The 21400-nt window shown below is 45.8% G+C and overlaps 7 protein-coding genes across 7 annotated transcripts; 3 read left to right on the forward strand and 4 right to left on the reverse strand.

The window, feature by feature from the left end:
* Nucleotides 1–196: 196 nt before the first annotated feature.
* TREMEDRAFT_69766 (uncharacterized protein) lies at nt 197–2333 on the forward strand (the record flags this gene model as incomplete). Its single annotated transcript, XM_007006859.1, has 3 exons — nt 197–383; nt 505–2184; nt 2251–2333. The coding sequence occupies 3 exons, from the start codon at nt 197–199 to the stop codon at nt 2331–2333; spliced, it is 1950 nt and encodes a 649-aa protein (XP_007006921.1).
* Nucleotides 2334–2661: 328 nt separating this feature from the next.
* On the reverse strand, nt 2662–4469 carry TREMEDRAFT_64527 (uncharacterized protein; the record flags this gene model as incomplete). The annotated part of the gene is made up of 5 exons (XM_007006766.1): nt 2662–2716; nt 2770–2980; nt 3321–3430; nt 3746–3966; nt 4293–4469. 5 exons carry the CDS (start codon nt 4467–4469, stop codon nt 2662–2664), a joined length of 774 nt encoding a protein of 257 aa, XP_007006828.1.
* Nucleotides 4470–4736: 267 nt separating this feature from the next.
* Nucleotides 4737–5966, reverse strand: TREMEDRAFT_40444 (uncharacterized protein). Its single transcript, XM_007006660.1, has 5 exons — nt 5840–5966; nt 5538–5680; nt 5210–5293; nt 4992–5021; nt 4737–4852 (listed from the first exon to the last, which is right to left on the reverse strand). Exons 1-5 carry the CDS (start codon nt 5888–5890, stop codon nt 4753–4755), a joined length of 408 nt encoding a protein of 135 aa, XP_007006722.1. The 5' UTR covers nt 5891–5966; the 3' UTR covers nt 4737–4752.
* A 1075-nt stretch (nt 5967–7041) lies between these two features.
* TREMEDRAFT_64529 (uncharacterized protein) lies at nt 7042–10336 on the reverse strand (the record flags this gene model as incomplete). Its single annotated transcript, XM_007006767.1, has 15 exons — nt 7042–7302; nt 7473–7626; nt 7676–7756; nt 7855–7972; nt 8016–8054; nt 8092–8435; nt 8527–8774; nt 8819–8968; nt 9016–9256; nt 9318–9482; nt 9597–9670; nt 9716–9977; nt 10018–10116; nt 10161–10174; nt 10220–10336. 15 exons carry the CDS (start codon nt 10334–10336, stop codon nt 7042–7044), a joined length of 2367 nt encoding a protein of 788 aa, XP_007006829.1.
* Nucleotides 10337–15916: 5580 nt separating this feature from the next.
* Nucleotides 15917–17444, reverse strand: TREMEDRAFT_69768 (uncharacterized protein; the record flags this gene model as incomplete). The annotated part of the gene is made up of 9 exons (XM_007006860.1): nt 15917–15935; nt 16092–16186; nt 16418–16488; nt 16686–16726; nt 16772–16844; nt 16966–17096; nt 17166–17183; nt 17233–17301; nt 17419–17444. The coding sequence occupies 9 exons, from the start codon at nt 17442–17444 to the stop codon at nt 15917–15919; spliced, it is 543 nt and encodes a 180-aa protein (XP_007006922.1).
* Nucleotides 17445–17839: 395 nt separating this feature from the next.
* On the forward strand, nt 17840–18981 carry TREMEDRAFT_64532 (uncharacterized protein; the record flags this gene model as incomplete). The annotated part of the gene is made up of 4 exons (XM_007006768.1): nt 17840–18079; nt 18139–18247; nt 18375–18842; nt 18938–18981. The coding sequence occupies 4 exons, from the start codon at nt 17840–17842 to the stop codon at nt 18979–18981; spliced, it is 861 nt and encodes a 286-aa protein (XP_007006830.1).
* A 336-nt stretch (nt 18982–19317) lies between these two features.
* Nucleotides 19318–21358, forward strand: TREMEDRAFT_33735 (uncharacterized protein; the record flags this gene model as incomplete). The annotated part of the gene is made up of 12 exons (XM_007006623.1): nt 19318–19379; nt 19536–19671; nt 19870–19925; nt 20032–20124; nt 20246–20275; nt 20331–20375; nt 20417–20502; nt 20550–20638; nt 20727–20784; nt 20832–20912; nt 20959–21056; nt 21173–21358. 12 exons carry the CDS (start codon nt 19318–19320, stop codon nt 21356–21358), a joined length of 1020 nt encoding a protein of 339 aa, XP_007006685.1.
* Nucleotides 21359–21400: the final 42 nt, after the last annotated feature.

The following is a 21400-nucleotide window of genomic DNA, read 5'->3' on the forward strand; positions in this document are numbered from 1 at the left end:
GATCGTTCTACTTGGCTCTTGCTGTGATGAAGTTGAAGAGTTGAAGATTAGGGGTACTAAGTAGCTGAAGATTGGGAGGGACGGAGAGGAAAGGGGGGAAGATACAGTGCCACATTAATAACGCCGACTAAGTCCGATAGGGGACGCCCTTTCAATCACATCCAACTCTGTTCCATTCATCAAACCTTTAAAGATAATGTCAACACCGAAACTCTCTTTACGCGTTTCAACACCTGGAAAAGCGGACGAAGCTACGGGGGATGTGATGACTCACGATGTATCTTCTGCGCCGGGGAAAGATAGGGAAAAAGAACCTTTGTATGGTGGAGAGCTGGCGAATATCTCTCAAGGAGTGGGTATGGTGGTGGATCCCCCTGCAGGAGGTGTGTCTTCTTCTCGGTCACCTTTACACGATCTTCACCTTACACTACCTCCCTTACGCTCATCCTCATACTTCAAACATAGCTCTTATCGTTGTATGACGATTTAGCGCTGACATTTTAGAATCATCTTCAGCCCCCCAGCAAGAAGACATCACGGTAGAAACACCAGCCGAAGAACCTGAACGACCTTCAGCTCGTGATCTTCACGCGTTAGCTACGACCTATCTTGCCTCTCAAACTCATCCCCTCATTATCCCTTCCTACGCATCATGGTTTTCTCTCTCTTCCATTCACCCGATAGAACGTCGATCGTTACCTGAATTTTTCAGTAGTAGAAATCGTTCAAAAACCCCAGCGGTCTACAAAGATTATCGTGATTTCATGATCAACACATATCGTTTAAACCCTGGTGAATACCTCACCGTCACTGCTTGTCGTCGAAATTTGGCTGGAGATGTGGGTGCCATCATGCGAGTTCATGGTTTCCTCGAACAATGGGGTTTGATAAATTATCAAGTTGATCCTGATACTCGTCCTGCTGCTCTTGGTCCTCCTTTCACTGGACATTTCCGTGTTACACTCGATACACCTCGTGGATTGAGTAATCTTTTACATGGAGGTACCAAACCTCTTCCCTTGAACCAACAATCAAGTCAATCTCATTCTCAAACAAATGGTTTATCTCATGTTAATCTCGATCTGAAGAAAACAATTTATCAATCCTCTTCCCGTCCTTTCAAACCTATATCTTCTTCTGAAGCGGCTGTCATAGCTGCAAAACCTTCATCACCCAATAAACCAACTTCGTTCGCTTGCGACACTTGTGGTACCGATTGCACTAGATCTCGATATCGTTCTCTCAAAGATGGTGAATACACCTTATGTCCTTCATGTTTCGTCTCTGGTAGATTCCCATCCACCATGTTCTCTGGTGATTTTGTTCGACTAGATGACGAGCTTTTCAAACATACCACAACTGGTGCAGGATCCGAATGGTCAGATCAAGAAACATTGTTGTTACTCGAAGGTGTGGAGATGTACGATGATGATTGGCAAGCTGTTGCAGAACACGTCAGGACGAGATCGAAAGAACAGTGCATAGCGTATTTCCTACAAATGCCTATTGAAGATCCTTATTTGGCTCAAGACGGCGCTCAATTGGGTCCATTACGGTATCAAGCAGGGATGGGAGCGTTACCTTTTGAAGGTACTGAAAACCCAGTGATGAGTGTCGTGACTTTCTTAGCTGGAGCTGTTGGACCTGGGATAGCAGCCGCAGCTGCTCAAAGTGCTCTTGGTGAATTATCACAAAATCTCAAACGTAAACGAGCTGCAGAAGACGTCACTTCGGATTCTAGACCTGAAAAAACGAAATCACCAGTGGGAGAAGGAATCAAGGAAGAAGGTATGGTGGTGGATGGAGAAGAATCTCAACCTAAACCCACTGAACCTACCGACGAAATGGAAGCCGAGGGAGAAAAGGAAGAGGCTGCGGGTGACGCTCCTTCTAAATCAGCGGTGGAAAGAGCGGCGGCCATCGCACTTGGATCAGCAGCTGCTAAAGCTTCCGCTCTGGTTCAACATGAAGAAAACCGGATCGCTTCTTTAGTCTCGCGTTTGGTCGCTGCTCAGGTGAAGAAGGTAGAATTGAAATTGAGTATGGTAGAGCGTCTTGAGAGTGTCTTGGAGGATGAGAGAAGGTCTGTGGAACAAGCTCGACAGGGTGTTTTCAAAGAAAAAGTGGTTTTAGAAAAACGATTAGCAGAAGTTGAAGAGATTTTGAGGAAAGCTAAAGAGGGTGGTGCGACACCAGGAGGGGTAGGGACGAGTGATGGGATGGTGGAAGAGGTACGAGGGATAAGAGAAGAAATGGGTAAAACTACGGCTGGTCAAGTGGAAGAGGTTACGAATGGGACGAAACCGGATGGAGGAGAGGTGATCAGGTTGTAATTTTCATGATGCATGTTATATTATGATTTCTTGTAAATTGTTTATCCCATCCTTGTGTTCTAATTCTATCTGCGTTACTTGTGGAGCCTTCATTTGGTCTGATACAGAGTTCGCTTTCATAGACTGTGTGAACTCCTCAGACCCCGCTACATCTCCATGATCCTCATATTCCATATCTGACTCTACTCGTACAGCTCCAAGATCTGAGGAATGGGTAGAATGAACCAAGGTAGATTCAGGAGGAACTACCAAATCCAATACCGACATTTCTTTCTCCCTCAATCCTTCTCCAACACTAACCGCATCCCTACTTTCCATCTTACCATCTCTACCATTCTCCTCTCTCATATTTCTCAATCCTCTGAACCCAACTCCTAAACCACCTAAACCCATACCAACACCTCTTCTGACTAAAGTCAAACTTCCCCCGACCCACCATCCAACTCCTCCTACGGCTTTATCAAGAACACGTCGTTTAACGATGTATCCAACCGTTAACAAGAATAACAAAAGGGCTAATAAAAGGATGAGACGATCGTATTTATCCGCACGTTCTATAGCTTTGACTAAACCTGTGGAAGTTTGGAGTAAAGAGGTATAACGATCGTATAGTGTACCGGTGGAACGTAATGTTTGAGTTGAAGATTCTGGTCAAGGTAAGTGAAGAATCCGTTGTTCAGTCCATTAATCTTCTGAAAAAACTCTTGAGCTTTTCATGACTTATCATTTGGTTGTTGATATGTATCTTAGTACCAGTTGACCTCTTTACTCTTACAGACATGAGTGGTGGGTGATTGGATGAAGTGTTTAGATGTGGGGAGTAGAGAGATAGAGGGTGAGATCTGATTTGTACGTAGATGTCATACGGAAGAGGGGATGAAGTAAAGACAGGGCATATGAGGGTCAGGGATATTTTCAAGGAAGAAAGGAGAAGAGGGGAGGGGTGGGAGGGGGTGTTCCGATCAAGGAGAAAGAGAATATACCTACCGAGCATTTGAACACTCAAAACACTTCTTTCCAATTCTACTTGCATAAGTCTGGCAGTCCGTCCTAATACTTCTGTAACTTCATTCGTTTTAGCTTGTAATTGAGCGTCACTACAATATCAACTTTTAGTCATAATCATTCTTCCATCCTGATCAATCAATATTCTTTGATTCTGATCTGATCTGATGATTCTACCTAAAAGAAGTTTCACCATACATGTTTCCCTCTCCACTTAGTTCCGTCCGTCACAGGGACAAAGTCAGGGATCGAAAGTTTGATATTAAACTCATAAAGACAAGGAGTGTTCTAAAATGAGTGAAGAGGAGTACGAATCAAAAGATGAAGTTGAAGTTGACAGTGAAAGTAAGGAAAGAAAAGGAAAAGGAAAAGGAAAAGGAAAAGAGGAAGTATACCACACCACATACCCTAAATCTTCTCTCGTATCCGATCTAAGCTCATACCTTTCATCCTTGTCCTTCAAACGTTTATCCTCCAATGTCGATTTACGTACGTTTCGTCGACTGTTCAAAATCGCTTGTCTGTAAGTTATCCGAAGTGCTTGACATTCCACTTCCAAGTCGGAACATGTTGAAAGAGATGAATTCTGGGATGAAGAAGGAAGAGAGAGAGATATTTCTCGACAGAGCTTTTGATCAGTTTACTCAATACTCGACTCGTGTATCCCGAGTCTCGATCTTATTTTTCATAGTATATGATGATAATGTGATCGTACTTTCCAAAGAGTGTCAAGCTCATTACGTCCAACGTTTCGATAAGGCGTGGTTGGTGTAGAGTGTTATACAAGCTTAGAGGAAGGGTGGAAGATTTGGAGAGGTTGAAGTTCGTGTCATAGAGGTCAAAAATGATGAGTGAGCGAGGAAGGATCTCCGGGAATTGGACTGAACGCTTATAATGAAAGTAGTAGAGACATTATCAAGTCGAGAGAAAAATAAAAGTACATGGGATACTCACACGGATAGTATAAACGACTCTTTCCAAATCTTCTCTCAACTCTTCACATAATTCTTTCCTCATACTTGGTTCACAATCCGCGAGTCGGGGTAATTGAAACGTTTTCATATCTTGGATTCTCCTTTGAGCCGAAGCGAGCAGATGAGGCAGTTCACTAGGTGGAGGAATGGGTGACATGATGAGTTAATGAGATGGTCTTTTGTATATCCTAAATGATGTAGAAAGAGGAGTGAAGGAATGAGACGTGGCAGAGTTGTGTTCCTCTTGCCCCACTTTCGTTACCCCATCCCCCACCCAATCTTCTGTCCTACCGCTACAGGTGAATACCATAGTCAACACCCGAGCAGTCTTAAGCAGTCGGACCAGACGGGATTCAAGCGATTCTGAGGCAGCCCAGATTACATATATTATATTATTTATAACATTAACAAAAGTGCAAGGATGCAAAGATAATAATTCATCATGATCTTCTATACCGAAATGGAGCTTGGTATACCAACTCGTCTCTCGGCACAGGAACACTACGTATGCTCGTTTCGTTGAGTACACCCAAATCGGCCCTTTACATCAGATGCGTATTCTAAGGATGGTATGCGAGCCAGCGAGATACAAAGAGGGAAGAACGAGCGACACAGACACACAGGTCGGGGGAGAGGGAAGTAGGAAGAGAATGGAGAGGATGCAAACAAAAGAACTCACACTTTCTCGCCTTTCTTCAATATTGTCCATCTAACAAATCAGCTCTATGACCAAACCAACCATTGTTGAGCTATTTTAATCATGAATCATCTGTCGACGTTTCCTGCTTCTCTGCACGTCTCCACTCATGGAAAAAGAAGTCATGTGGGATTGTGGGAAAGAGTTGTAATAGGTTAACACATGTCTTGAGATATGTTGTACAGAGAAAACGGACTCACCGGATGACCATAGGATCTCGTCTCATAGTTTCATTTATCGTCCGGAGCACTAGAGGTGAAACGTCGAAATGTAAAGCAAAATGACTAGTATTAGTTCTCTCTCCCGTTTTATACGTTCGAAAAGCAGATCCTCAAATCATAATCAGTTCCACTCACAACCCTCGAGGAAATCCCCGGCGCATTCCCCTAGTCTACATGTCAAGGTATGTGGACCGAGAGATCGGCGAGAAAGGTTATAGGAGGGTGAAGTTAGGAGACCGGATCTAGCCGACACGCGAAATTGTGACAATGTGAGAAGTGGAAAGAAAAGGAATTTGGAAAGACTCACTCTCCATGAGTATGATATTGTTGATGGGCTCTCATCCTTTCCGGTAAAGTCAAACCAAGTCCTAAATTTTGTATTTTCCGTACCACTCCTCCTGACCTATGAACGGTGTTGGTAAGCGTATCGACGAGTTGTCTCAAGTTGGTCTGCAATCAGTAATTTTCATTGGATTACTCGACGATGAGAGGTAGTTGCAGTAACGAAAGAGGAGATGCAAGAAGGATAGGGAGGTGAAAAGCAGGGAATGAGCTTCGGAAGAACGATACGGGTCAGAGATGACAAGGCAAGAAAGATAAAAAACTCACGGGAGATCTTTGATTATGAACGGCGATACAAAACATTTCATATAGTGGCATCTTGGGTCCTTGTTCCTCTTTCTTCTCTCTCCTCTGTGTACAATGTGATGCTATGACTTGTCTTTGTGAAATTTACCGTCGCGGTTGAATCGTAAACGTCTTGATAGCTTTTCACAAGAGTTGAAACTCAGCAACCTGGATGCCACGTGGAATGAATGTGGCACTCGACCGAAAGTGGCATATCCCATCCTTTATAAGAAACCTATGAAAGGTGATGAAATTTCAAGTCTCAAAGGTTGGACACTGCTCTGAACTCGAGGCAGTAAAGCAGTGGTAAATAATGAGAAAGGAAGTTGTAGATTTTCACACGTTCACAGGCTTTTTGAGCAAGTAGGGTAGAGGTAGTGCACATTATAAGCAGAGCATGCACTCACTTTCCCCTTCTCATCTATTCTTTTCCTCAATTCTCAACCATGGCTAGTGAAGCTGAAACTACTTGGTCTGTGTTTGGCACCCTACCTGAGGGTGAGACAACTGTCACAAGTGATACAGTACTTTACTTTGTAGTTTATCTTTCAGATTCAGACGACGACGAGTATGGTCTCTCCTTGTTTATCTCTTACAGAGGGACACCAGGCACAGAAGCCGAGAAGAGTCAGCTGAAAAGGGCCAGTCGCTTTGCTGAGATTGCACTAGGGTGGGCAGAATTTCAAAAGAGCACTCTAAACGACAACCCAAATCAAGATTACAGTCATGATGGGATTAAAAAACTTGTAAAAGTGATTGCCCATGACACCTTTTTCTCTGCTCCTGACCCTCCCACAATGCGGCTGATAGACGATAAACATTGTACACTGCCGCCCTTGAAGAGCGTGAATATAGAAGGTCATCAGGCTTGGCGCTACGAACAGGGTAGTGAAGAGGGAAATACTCAAGGATCAACAGAGGCAGAACTAGGCACCCAAACAACGCCAGTGTCTTGAATCAGTGATGGTTCAGCTTGTAGACAGGTGAAGATGCAATGTTTGAAAGAGAAGTCCGCTACTCCCCACTGATGTATTGTCTATGACCTCAATGACATCCATGCATAACACTATACATCAAACAGTACCTAAGCTTATCGTGAGAACACAGCATCTTCTTGCTATCGACCGTCAGCCTCCGCTCACTTCTCACGCAACACCCCATTGGATCCGTATCATAACGATGAATCAACTGACATATCTTCTCTGTCTCCCCAACCAACTACTCGTAGCCGGTCTCTGATGTCTCTTCCCAGTACCTGCTACGGCCAGATGATCCCTCATCACCCTTTGCCCTAAATCATGCCATGCACTCAACATCAACCTCTGTTCCGTCCCATACCGTTGTTCCAACTCTGACATCGAGGCGCGCGCTTGGAGAAGGTCGGATTTGAGTGTGGAGATTTGTTGTTCGTATGCTTTTTGGGCTTCTTCGAATGCGCTGGCATCCTGACAATCAGTTACTGCTCCCAAATCCATAGACATTTTGAGAGTGAAATGGTGGGCGTTGAATGCCAATTTGTGGAGATGGATCGAGAGACTCTGCCATGTCGGGGGAGATCGTGAATGCGGAGGCATCTCTTATGAAAAGAAGCTGAGCAAGGAGGGATGAGACGCACCAGTCTGTTTCCTTTTGACAACCTCAAATCTCGTATTTGCTCGTTTAGACTTGTGATCTCGGTTTGTAAGCTGGAATTGCGCCCGTGTAATTCCATAATCTGATTCTGAGTCTCAATCGGAAGGCCTTTCGCCGCCAAAGCAGCTTTCAGATCCCTACTCGTCAACGAGGTCACACTGTCGAAGAAGCAAAAGCAGTTCTCACCCAAACTCTTTCTCTCGTGACAGATCTTTTTCTCTTTGGGTGATTGAGGCGGATTGCATATCCACTTTGTCCATTAACAACCTGTCTATCAGCTTATTCCTCCGTACACTCGAAAGCTACTGCTCTTGACCCTAAGCCTTGGACTCGTGGTCTTGAGGGGAGGAAAAGAGGAGTCTCACTTCTTGATCTCTTCCAGGTGGACACGATCTTTTTGCCGAAGATGCTCCACCTGCTGTTTGAGATCCTCCAGTCGGACATCAGTACGTTCATATTCCGCCTTTGCTCGATCTCGAAGGGCTGTTCATTAGCTAGCCTTGGGACACTTAGACTGTTGACTTACTAGAAAGCATCGCCAGCTGGTCTTTATCCACCAATTCCACTGATACGTCAGCTTAGTCAAGCAAGCGGATACTCACAATCTTCTCTAGCGACGGAGAGCTCAAGCTGCACTTTATCTTTCTCCCTCTCAGCGACTTGAGCTTCATTCCTCAAAGCGTCCAGTTCAGCTTCCAGCTCTTCCACCCTGGCCTTCAGGGCTACTGAAGCTTGGGAATTGTCGCTTCCAGATCTAATCTTCTGCAGTGTCGTTTCAAGTCGAAGGTTTGTGCGATGCGCTTCGAGGTAGTCGAGCTGGTAGCGATCTCGGGAACGATTGGCGTCCTCCAGAAGAGTCTGAAGGGCTGATAAACGATTATCGCCACTAGCCACACCTTTCATTTGGGCGAGCTGTCTTTCCAGGGCTTTAACACGTAGCTTCAGGCTGACCGTTAGCATTTGTCACAGAATCAAGCACCAGTCATGTCGTCAATTCAGCCACAGTGATTGACAGAGAAAATAAGAAGTACGCTCACGATGTTCGAGTCTCAGCCGTGGCTTTATCATCCGCCATAGCCACCAACTCATCGTCCAAAGTCGGTTTGTCATCTGAAGACCCACCAGACGTGTCGCGGGCCATGCTGACACTTCTATCCCCTGACAGATCCGCCTCCTTTGCTCTTTCTTGATGTAAGTGAAGTTCCTCCCGATCTTTCTCAGCCTCTTGCTCCAACGTAGCCAACTGCAAGTGGGCGTCTTCGATCTGATGTTGTAGCTCGACAATCTGTGAAAGTCAGCCGCACACTTCAGTATTCCTCGACTTCGTACCTCATTAGCTTGCTCTGCAGTTCTCCTCTCCAGAATGTCCACCTGACTTCGATACTCGTCGAGAAGACTCTTACTGGCTCCTACACTTTTGATATCGGCTTCGAGCTTCGTATTTGTATTCACCAGCTGTGCATTCTCTTCCTCTAGACTCTACCGATTAGCTTATGGAGCAGAGTTATGATAGTTATGTGACTCACTCGGAGCTCGCGCCGTAGACCGGCAGACTCTTCGAGTTTCTTCTTGTATTTCTCAATGACGTTCTCAGATTTCTGCAGGCGTTCCGCGGTATGCCGGTACTCGTCCAGCTGATCTTTCAACTTGCTTGTCTCCGCCGCCGCAGCTGTCAATTCCTCCACAGTTTTGGTCAAGTCGGCTACAAGCCCAGTATGTCTTTCGAGCTCCACCTCGGTTTGCTGCAAAGCTTCCTCGGTCTTGGTCCTGCCATTTTAGCCGCTCGAAATAAGTGGTCGCTGCAATGGCGATAGAGAATGTGACTGACAATTCTGCTCGTAGACGCTCAGACTCCGAAGACATAGGCAGACTATGACGGGGATTACCAGTGTCGCGAGAGGCGGCTAGACTAGCCATTGCCTCGTCCCGTTCAACCTTTGCCTCTTCCAGAACCGAAGACATCTCAGCTACTTGTTCCATCATCTGCTCGCATCTCGTCCGTAGCTCATCGTTCTCTTGTAGAAGCTTATCCCTTTCTATCCGTTGGGTTGGAACCGTAGGTCTATTCAATTAGTAACAGACAGCCACCATAATAGAGATGCCTCACGAAGGTGGTGATCCTGATCGACCCATAATTTCGCCATCTCCTTGCTCCCCATCTTGAGGCAGAGTTCGCATGACCTAATCGATGAGCATTTACCCTCGTCGTTCAGGACGGGAATTTACCTCTTCAATACTCTTCATCAAGCTGGCCATAGTTCCCTCCTCGAAACTTTGGATCTTAGCAATCACCTTCTCATTCCCCGGTCCTAGGACTCCCGCGGCCAAACATAGCCTGCATAATTGGACCAAATTCATCGCCCCCTCCACCGTCGTGGGGGATCTGGCAATTGCGGAAAAGTTGGGTTCAGGCAGAGATGAGGTACCAAGATTCGGAGGGTGAGGCGACGGGAGAGGATATGATACGAGTAATCTATGCAAGCGTTTACTTATGATCAGCTGAATCGCCGGGTCTGCTTCCGGCTTACAGGGTATTCATTTTCAAGACCCAATTCTCAGAGGAACGAGATGCTGGAGAGCTGCCCAGAGATTGCCGTCCAGCGGCATTTTTGAAGTGACTAGGGTCACTGTATCATCAGCACTATATGTATAAAGTCGGATCAGGTTATACATCATAGCCATGACCTAGACTATCAGCGACGAAGAGCAGCCTATAGACGAGGGACTGACCTCCATCAAAGCCTTTCCATCGGACAAAGCGTCAAACGTTCGAACGGGTCTTGACAGCTTGAAAGAGTTGACGAAAGCGAGGAGAGCCGCATGCTCCTCTCTACTCTGCCGTGACATGGTGTAAAGTATGGTGCTGTTCTATGACATGGATCACACAAAGGTAAGTACAAAGTGGAATCCAAGGTAACTAAGGGAGGATGGTGAGCAACGAGGCCCGAGCGAAGGGAGAGCGGGGTAAGGGTGTGCGGGGCTCCACATCAATCTTGGTGCGGGGAAGGGGGTGAAAATCGACGCGTTTGACTTTGTCTTTTTCTCTGTTTTCACCTCTACATCCCATCTTGCTGCCTGTATATCTTGTCTGTCCTCTGTCCCTTCTTCCATCTTGATAGAGGAGTGGTCCGCCCATACGTGCGCATTGACGCAGAGACTCGACTCCACACCCTTCGGTCAGATGAACAAGACGCGTCCTTCTCTACCTTCCGGTCAAGACGGTCCCAGGAAACGTCCCAAGCATGCCAGATTTGCTTCCCCGTCAAAAGATGTGGCAGCCACGGAGAATGATTTCATGGACAATCTTCTCGCTGGAATCGATGCGAGCATGTTCGACGACCTCGTCTCGTCTCCGGTGAGACCAAAGAGTTCACAGCAACGATCACCACTCCGGCCCAAGACGCGAAGTCCGACCACGGCCATATCCGCAACCAGACGAGCAAAGGTGGTCAACGTCGAATATGAGCCCCCGTTAGAACCGAGTGTCGTATACAAGTTAGATCCACCCATATACGTTGAGAGTGAGGTTGAGGTCAAAGTAGAGGCCAAACCTCAGATCCACGACCATGATCTACTGGTCGACTTCGATCTGGGAGATTTATCAGCTTTTGACGATGATCTCTTTGGTGAATCTCAATTGGAGGTACGTACTGTTACGATAGGTGGATGTTTTATAATGTCCAGCTAAAATATCCAATACGAAATCCTACGGTACCCAAACCACCTCCGGGGTATCGTCCGACGCCATGGGCGAGGTGTGTAGTCAAAGGGGTTGTGGATGGCTTGCGGTTCAGCGATGGTGTCATTCCCCCTCTCGACACCCTTGGTCCGGGTTCCCCGTCTACGGTAGCACTAGGCAAGGTGATCTCATAATTTTTTCCTGCGATGAGCTCATAAGACAGACACTGGTTGTAAAGACCAAAGAAGGTGTGACTCGCATCGTTCATCTCAAAGAACGATGGGCCGACTTGGCAGTTTGCAAAGGTAAGCCCCACAACTTTCAAACATCAAGTCTGACTCAGTAGGTGACATAGTCAACATAATCTCTTCTACTCTCAACGACCCATCTCTCCCTATAATCCTCACATTCAAAGACCCAGCGTCTTTCCTCATCCTCCATCCCGACCTCATGCTCACTATGACATCCATCGCCAATGCTATGCCCTGTCCACGTCGACCGATTCTCCAGTCCCTGGTCAAACTCCCCGGTCCACCGTCCAAGTCTGTTTTATACGGCACTATGCTTCATAGCCTGCTTCAGGATGCTCTTCAGCAACAAGACTTCAGTGCTGACACTACGCGAAAACGTCTTGATGCAGAGATGAGCAAAGAAGAGCGGAGGATGGAGATATGGGGTACTGGTATGAGTGTGGAAGAAGTCAGAAATGATGTCGAGATGAAAGCCTGTTCCGGGTTTGAAAGTTTCGGAAGAAAGTGGATTGGACCATCACCGACGGTGAGCCTCGTTATCTTGAGGATATCTGGCAAGTGGACTGGCTGACTTGTAGGGTGCGGGAGAACTGCATGCCACACCTGGTGATTCCCCAAGTCTCTTGGCCATCAACGGTCTGCATGAAGTGGAAGAGGATATCTGGTCTCCTAAGTGGGGATTAAAGGGAAAGGTCGATGCCAGTGTTCAAGCGAGTATCATTCTTGATCCGAGCAAAAGGACAACAGAAGCGAAAGAGAACGTCGCTCCTTTAGAGATCAAGACTGGACGTTCAGTCGGTGTCATGGCTCATCGAGCTCAAACAATGCTGTACACTTTGCTTATGGAGGAACGATATGGTGAGTCTTATTCCACCGTCTTTTACGTCCATATCTTCGTCGAAAACTCACTGACAGGAGTCCCTGTGCCAGCTGGGCTGTTATATTATTCGCAGCTCGATTCAATCCTTCGTGTAGAAGCGCGTCCCAACGAACTCCGAGCTCTCATCTTTGCGAGAAATGAGCTGGCTTCGTATCTCTCCAAACACCGTCAAATCCAAGGGCTTTCACCCTCTATCAAGCATACTAGCACTTCAGAGAGTCCTGGAGCCATAGGAGACATAGAAGAATCATTCCTCCCTCCCACTATCGACAATGCTAGGGAATGCAAGACTTGCTACGCTGTAGACACGTGTATGTTGTATCGCAAAGTAAGTCCGTTTCCGAGGGGAACGGTCTTCTCGCTGATGCATTACAGACGGTGGATCGTGTGCCTGTGAAAGAAGATGACGATCTTGCAGAATCGTATAAGGAAAAAATGGGACATATGACTGAAAGACATGTCGAGTTTTTCCGCAAGTGGGAAGCGTTGGTCAGTGTCGAGGAACGGGAATTAGGGAGGTTCAGAAGTCAATTGTGGACTATGAGTGCTCGTCAAAGGGAAAAGACAGGGCGGTGAGTGCGATTTCAATTCCTTGACTCACTGATCCTCGACAATATGAATGATGTGACTAGTAAATCTCCTTCCAGCCAGGCTTATGCGTTGGCCCACAGAATAGTGGTTCTCAACAGATGGCGGTATGGGGTGATGCTGAGCTGTAGTTGTTTCAGCGATATGATCATTTCTTCTTACTCCAACGATATCGGTAAATCAATGGCCAAAATTCATCGACACACATATACATTCATGAAATCTCCTCAATCCTCTAATCCCTCCGGATCCCTCTTATCAGGTCATATAGCTAAAGGTGATCCTGTAACCTTATCCATCGAACCCGATTTATTATCCCTCACCAGAGGTTTCGTCATCGATCTCACTTCCACTAGCATAACCATCGGCGTAACGTACATTCTCGACGTTTATACATTACTAGCAAGAACTTCTCATCGTGGTGATCAATCACATTCTGGTAGAATAGTTTTCCGTATCGATAAAGATGAAATGTCAACTGGAATGACACGTTTACGTTCAAATCTTTCTCATTTATTTCATCATCAATCCGATCCACGAATACGTTCTTCAATTGTAGATCTCACAAAACCATCTTTCTCAAAACATTTATCTCCCCTACCGAATGAGATCCCAAAACATCTGAACGAAGATCAAGGAAAAGCTATGGAAAGAGTTTTGACAGCGGAAGATTACTCTTTAATCTTAGGAATGCCAGGAACAGGTAAAACCACTACAATTGCAGAAATCATCAAAGTTTTAATAAAAAGAGGGAAAACTATTTTATTGAGTAGTTATACTCATAGTGCCGTTGACACTATTTTGATGAAGTTGTTAGATGAGAAGTTTGGGATTTTAAGGATTGGTAATGTTGATAAAGTACATCCTGAAGTGAAACATTTGACTTTGGAAGCTATGGGAGATAGTTTTGATATGGAAGAATTGAATAAAACGTTGATGGATCCTCCTGTTGTTGCTGCTACTTGTTTAGCTGTTGATCAGTGAGTGAGGAATTCCTTCCTGCTTTCCACTTCTCATCCTCGAAATCATCTGCTCTCGTCTCCTTAATGACCCTCACAAGGCACCTGATCCAGTTCAACGACCGCACGTCTCAGACATTCATTCAAGCCTCAACTCATCCCATCCCAGGCAAAGATTACACACTCATCCCAAGTAAAAATTACAAAACAAGTTATGGTAGCTCACACCCAGCCCTCTATTCTTCAATAGGAAATTCGATTATTGTATAGTAGACGAAGCATCTCAAATCACATTACCAACATGTTTAGGTCCGATCCGTATGGCAAACACTTTCATCCTAGTTGGAGATCATTATCAACTTCCACCCATTGTAAAAAGTCCTTTAGCTCGTCAAGGTGGTTTAGATATTTCTTTATTCAAACTTCTCTCAACTGAACATCCAGAATCAGTCACGGATTTATCTTTACAATATAGGATGAATGAGGATATAATGATGTTGTCAAATAGATTGATTTATGATGGAAGGTTGAAGTGTGGGTCTGAACAAGTAGCGAAACAGAGTTTGGTTTTGTCTCATAAAAAGGAATGTTGGGAGATGTTCAGTGGATCGACCTGTGGAGCTAGTTCATATTCCAGAAATAAGCCTGTTCTCTCAAATGGAGAATCTATTCTGGAATTGGAGATGAACAGGGACAAGGTGTTGGTGGTGTAAGTGGGTATGGAAGGAATGGGAGGAATGGTGGACATGAAGATGAAAAGATGAAAGAAGGTTGTTGGATACAGGACTTGTTGGAAGAAAGAGTGAAAGCGGTATTTGTGGATACGGATCATGTTCCAGCACGGGATTCTAAAGTAGGGGATTTGGTACAGAATGAAGGTGAAGCGGAATTGGTTTGTCAAGTGGGTGTTTTGTTTCTTCCTCTTAATGTTACTTCTCTTCTCATTTCCCTCCTACGTTCCTTTTCTCTCCTTCACGTCCCTTGTCATCCAACAGCATCACCTCTTATGAAGCCCTATGACATCTCCTCGTTCTCCCTTGCACTTATCCACCGTACTTCTCATGACCGAAGGACTTGCCAATCACCATATCATTCACACCGTCACTGCAATATTCCCATCATGCTGTATAAGAGCAAACCAATACAATCAAATCTTCTAAACGTCCCTCCTCCACCTCGGAATCCAGGATGCAAAGTGATGAAGGAACACTTGATGAAAAGGCAACCAACTTAAAACTCACAATACAGCTCGCTACCGCCCTCGTTTCAAGTGGAATCACTCAACAATCCATTGCAGTCATAACGCCCTATCGACAACAAATCAAACTTCTCTCTGGTCGATTTTCCACCTTACCAAATGTTGAGATTCTTACAGCTGATCGATCACAAGGAAGGGATAAAGATGTTATCCTTATCTCTTTGGTGAGATCTAACGAGTCAGGTTATGTGAGTTTTGTCATCCATTGTCCCCCATTGGAAATAAAATAATACATTCCCACTACAGATCTCCGACGCCAACAAAGCCAGGATTCGGGTTTACAAACCACCCAAAAACGGAGATAGATCCCAGGAGGAAAAGCGATTATTATGGAGAGAATTTCTGTGGCTGATGATTCAGATTGGGGACCTACTACGGGATTGGAGAAGGATAAACGTTTCTTTTACTCGGGCTAAACGAAAGTTGGTCATTTTTGGCTCGGCTAAAACTTTGTCTTCGGATAAATTACTGGGAGACTTTATCGGCTTGATGGAGAGTCAAGGATGGATGTATCGATTAAAGAAAGGAGCCGATGGTCAGCATATCAGGCAAGGGTGTGATAGTGAAGGATGAGGTTTCGAAGTCTTGTTTGTGATGACTACTACCACTCGTGTGATCTTGGCATAAGTTAAGGAGGGACAGGTCGATGAGTGAAACGGAAATGGGAATGCTTGATATTGTAATTATTGTTCATCACATTCGTCTTGATACCTTGCATGTTTCATCTTGTTTTGTGCGATTTCATGACTTTGATCAAGTTAGGATGTGAACAACATGCATTGACTCGGATAAATTGTGTGCAGAAATCAGTGTTAGAACGCCGCTCCGCCGCTGATTGTCAGCACTTCGTCTTCTCATACCCTGTGTACCCTTTGAGCGATTTTCAGAGAGTGGGGGTTCAGTGATATTCAAGAAGAAACGGTGAATGACCAATAAACATGGTGTTGTCAAGAAAAGGAAAGATGATGTACGACGGAAAAGACATACTCTGGTAATCGCTCAATTTGATATCGTCGCTTGACAACGTACATCAAAGGGACACCTGGGACTTTACGTATTCTTCGTCGAAGATCACGATCGCACTGGAGTTAGGAAGATGTTTCAATGTTGAACATGTATGAAGTCCCAGAACACAGGACAGAATATGGGCTGAACGAGGCAGAAGAAGTGTTCAAGAAGGGTCCAAGGAGTCATGAGTGTCTGATGTCGAGTTTTGACGAAGCAGAGGAGAGGCGAGTGAGAGGAGCACCATGGGACAGGGAGGGGGGGCATGTAGAAGAAGACAGATATTAGAAGGGATGCCTGAAACTCACAGTGGCGACTATATAACATTTCTGCACTGATACACGCTGCACCAGACAATCATCGGCGTATGATCCAGAGTCTAGGATTAGCTTCTCCTCGTTGTTTACTTTTCAGACCTTCCGACTGCTTTTGGTCGAAAAGATCGGGAATTATAATTCCCTCTTGTCCAGTGCGTACTGAGCTCAGAGACACAGAGAATGTATCCATTCCGGAGATAGGAATTTTGAAAGAAAGACGTGATACGGCTGTCTTCATTAAGGTATCATAAATACTCACGATCACAATGTAGTCTGTCAAACCGCGGATCTTTGGCTATTCTTTCAAGTCAGCTTCAATAGTGATGTGTATATAGCTAGACTTACCTCAATGCCAATCGGTATTTAGGTCCCAATTTCTCCAGTTCGGCAAGTACACAATCGGTGATAGTTGGGATACCTAAGATTCAGTGTCCGGCCTCACTGCCTCGCTCTTCCACCCCAATTCCTATATGGTGACCTTCCTACCTTGTGCGGGTTCTCGATGGAGAAAGTGATACAGATGATACAGCTAAACTCACACTTGGCCATCAAACAATCCATCATACCTTGTACCAACTCGACCTTATTTTGGATACTAAAGTTGATAAAGTTGGTATCGACCAATACTCTGTACGGCGGTCCCAAGTCTGTGTTATGGGATAAGAACAGTCTGTCACCCTCAGCTTTTCTCCTCTCCCTTCATAGTATAATTCCTGATGTGGGCGTGATGAGGACTCACGAGGATGATACTTGTGCTCTTGACGTCAGCTCACGGTGGACAGGTACGGATATAGTTGAGGACTTACACTGCTTTTTTCTCTTCCGCTTTCTTGACTTTTTCAGCTTTTGCAGCTGCTTTTTCTACATTGTCTTTTCTTCCATGTCAGTGGTTCATCAGGTCATACAGGCAGCCAAGTGTCTAAGTTCTACCAATTGAGAGGATAGAGCCAATGCTTATATGAGACAGCAGTGGTGGGAAAAAAGAAACTCACAATCGGGGATCGGAAGGTTTGATCATGCGTTTGACTGCAGCGAATTTTCTCGTCTTTGCTGCTTTCCCCTATTAATCAGTTAGTTTTGATAGTATTGCGCTGTATCATATGGAGAAGAACTCACCATGATTGCCAGTTGTTGATAGTGCAATGCAGTAGAAGAAGGTTGTTAGCTGTTGAAGATACAAAGAGAGACTTTTTGCAGAGAAATCCCCGAGTGTTTGCGGCGATGACCGCTCGCCACGTGGTTCTCCGATCCTCCACTTTTCACGCCCACTCAATTGAAAAAGGATTAAACCACCCGTCTCTCCACTCTACCCCCCTCCTCAGTGACACCTATCATCTTGCTCATCTTGTCCACTTATCACTATCGCAACCATCTCACGTCTCTACAAATATCTCGCAGACTCGACATTGCATCATGTCAATGCCAGAAGGGCCCTCGCTCACACCTCCTCACATCCCCCCACCGACACTCAAACGACCCCGTCAGAGCAATGGTGCAGCCGTCAATGGTCTGGGAAGACATAAACGTCGGAAACCGGAAGATAGCGTCGGTCCTGACAGTGGGACTGATAAGAAAGGTGCGATCAACTTTGGAGTAGGAATGGTCAAAGGTCGTGAAGATGAATTTGGCGAGTCTCAAGAGGTGGTCACTAGAGTGAGTCTCGGTCATCTGGAATATGGATGGAAGATAGGATCATGAGAACTGATACACAGGTTGATTTCAATGACTTGCCGGATGATTGTCTTTATAGGTATTTGGAGGTATATGATTTAGTACCCAGATGGGACGTGTCTCCTTGGTCTGAAAAACCTTGCACGCCTCGTCAGTGTTTTTCTTCATTGTCACCATTACCATCTCATAATCCATGTAGAACCTGTCCTTCTCTCGTTCTAATCTACTTTGAATTGATGAGCTACATGGCATATACAAAAACGCAGCTGACGCGCAGCAAACGCATTGTATACCCTCACCCCTGCTCCAGCGGCGATACCTATCAACCCTTCACCTCCAAAACCCTCTCCGGTCAACACCCCCACTGTCCCCAGCACCATTCTCCCGGACGTACAAGCTGATCTATCCATGTCAGTCGACTTGCCACCTACCTCCGGTTTAACCGATGCAGTGGAGGATGTGCCAAACTCCGTTGTGGCCGACGCGATCGAACCTGAGCCAGAACCTGATCTTCCTGCTCCTCCTACCACACGTTCGAAAACTCTTCCATCACGTAGACCACCTACACCTTCCCCCGAACCACAAGTAGTGAAGCGAGGCGTAATGACTCTTAGCGATGTGCATGCCGCAAGAGGGGCATTGGCAGAGAGAGCCAACGCTCATTGGGCTAAAGGATTAGGAGGAGGGCAGAATAAAGAGGGGGAGACTATCGTGAATTTCTTATATAAGAATAGAGTAGGGCACGGTGAGTGTTGTTTTCAACTTTCTAAGCCCCTCGTCATGATATGAAGACTAGTTAATGTCAAAGAGGGGAGGTTAAGTGTGGTGCTGATGATCTAGGTCGATTGTTGAGGGTTTATAACCCTATGAGAGAAGGCTTATGACATTAGTCTTCTGTCACCGTTACTCCTGTTATACTTGTCTGAATTAGCCGTGACAAACGGATTTGCTTCGCCCTTGCAGCTCTTGTCCTTTGTCCCCCCTCTGTACCCCTGTGGCTTGTGGCCTATGGTGTCCTGTCAAAGCCTATGAACTCAGACTGTTGGCTAGGCACCAAAGATGTAATTGACCTCCACTTTTGACCTCCACCTAACCTCCACTATATTAACGACCCGCCTTTTACGGAATCCCCCTTCGTCTTCTTGTTTTTTTGAATAGTCACCTCATACTTATTGTATATACTCGTCTCCAAGTCTCTACCTTTGGTTACTTCTGATAACATGGGTGTCATTGAGCCTGGAAGTAAAGTTCTAGTCACTGGTGCATCGGGTTATTTCGCTTCGTATGTTTCTCCTCTCCCTTTGACCTTTTGACTTCGTTCTCACCTCCACCATTACCTACTCTTTGCCACCACATAGTCACCCTACACCCCTCCCCCTACTTTCCTCACCCTCTTAGAGTAAGGGAGTGAGATTATCAGGATATACCTGACTCTCAGACACACCGTAGAGGCGTTCTTGAATGCTGGCTTTCCAGTCCGCGGGACTGTCCGTTCGGCCGCGAAGGGTGAATATCTGAAAGAATTGTTCAAGGGTAAACCATTCGAATATGTGATAGTACCAGATATATCAGAAGTGAGTTACAGGCTTGCTCCTCTCTCACACCTCCCTATTGTACACTCCTCCCTCCCCCAGCCCTCTGACGGGGGCGCATCACATCCTCCCTCGGAATCGATTAATTTCGACATGCCGACAATATCTCATCCCATCACATCATGCATGGTGGTATACCTATATAGAGGGAGTCAGAGAGCCACGTATGCTGATCAACAGGAAGGCGCATTCGACGAAGCTGTCAAAGATGTCGAAGGTGTTGCTCATACGGCCAGGTCAGTCTCTTCACTGTCCCACTCCACCTCTCCCTCGTCCAATGGCCCGTATGGTGATGGCACCCCGCATACTTCCGTTTCTTTAGTTGCGATTGCTGATTTTCAGTCCCTTCCACTTCAAAGCTATATATCCGGAGGAACTCATCAAACCCGCCGTGAACGGGACAGTTGGGATCCTGGAAAGTTTGAAGAAGAACAAGTGAGTCACCGGTTTGTCACCCTCGCATGGATGCACCATTCCAAACGAGTTTTCTTCCGAGATCACCCACGTCACTCATATTCGCTACGGACTAAGTTCATGAATGATCGCTGACGAGTAGCCCAAATATCAAACGTGTGGTCATCACCAGGTACGTTCTATCACTCTCAACTCATGTCCACTTCTGAAAAATTGCTGACGCTCAGTTCCATCGCTTCCGTCTTGGACCCCACCTTTCCCAAGCCTCATACGTGAGTGTCATCTGTGGAATACGAAAACAAACTTATGGAAGATACACAGAGAAGGACTGGAATAATGTCAGTCCTAAGACCTGCGAGGAAAAAGGAAAAGATGCACCACCTCAGGAGATGTACAGAGGTGAGTACACGTATCTCTTCTAAGCTCAGGTAGGGCTGATGAATTAGCTAGCAAAGTACTTGCTGAAAAGGCGTTTTGGAAATGGATCGAAGATGAGAAACCTGCTTTCGACGGGGTGGTCATCAATCCTGCTTTGGTGAGTCATTCAATGACAACTCCTCACCTTTTGTACAGATCACTCAGCCAGGACATTTGGCAATCGTGAGGAATGTTAATAATGATAGATCCTTGGTCCCGTGATCCACCCATGCGATAAGGTTGAAGACCTCAATTCTTCCGTCGGTATGTCCCCTTCATTCAAGTATGCCTATCTCGAAGTTGACATATAGCTATGGTGGTCCCATTCACCAAAGCTGTACCCCGTGATCAAGTGCCCCCTGTGGCCGCCAATCTCGTAGACGTGAGGGATTGTGAGTCGTTGGGTACACAAAACTGATACAAGTCGCTGATAGACAGGTGCACTCCATCATGTCAAAGCTTTGACAGTTCCAGAAGCAGGTGGACAACGTTTCATCTCCTCTCTCGGTCCTTCCTTGGCAAACGATTGGCTTCTCGTGAGTTTTCAAACACTCGTATATGATTTTCCCCTTCCCTAAAGCCGTGACATTTTGTTCACTTGCCTTCTTTGGTGATGTGTGAAGAAGTAAAACCGGTCGAGCTGATGATATAGGCGGTGCACAAATACTTTCCTGATCTTGGAACTGTGGATGGCGATCCTTCCATTGTGGAATCATCTAAAAAGGCGGAGATCTGTCATGATGGATCTAAAGCTGCAAAGGTTTTGTATCCCTACCGAGCGGAAGAAGAGACTTTGAGGGATACAGTGGAGAGTCTGAGAGAGAGGTTCAATCTCTGAACCAGTAGGTTTCACAGGTCCATACTCAGACCATTGGGAGAT

Source organism: Tremella mesenterica (assembly GCF_000271645.1).
Source record: "Tremella mesenterica DSM 1558 unplaced genomic scaffold TREMEscaffold_11, whole genome shotgun sequence".
NCBI classification, from domain to species: domain Eukaryota; kingdom Fungi; phylum Basidiomycota; class Tremellomycetes; order Tremellales; family Tremellaceae; genus Tremella; species Tremella mesenterica.

What these genes read in the sequence shown, in the direction of transcription:
- TREMEDRAFT_40444 (XM_007006660.1), bottom strand. Translation starts at nt 5,890, where the DNA reads ATGCCACTATATGAAATGTTTTGTATCGCCGTTCATAATCAAAGATCT. An exon ending in CAATATCATACTCATGGAGA is followed by an intron (nt 5,294 to 5,537) that starts GTGAGTCTTTCC and finishes AACTAATACTAG; the next exon opens with TCATTTTGCTTTACATTTCG. An exon ending in CGAGATCCTATGGTCATCCG is followed by an intron (nt 5,022 to 5,209) that starts GTGAGTCCGTTT and finishes CTGATTTGTTAG; the next exon opens with ATGGACAATATTGAAGAAAG.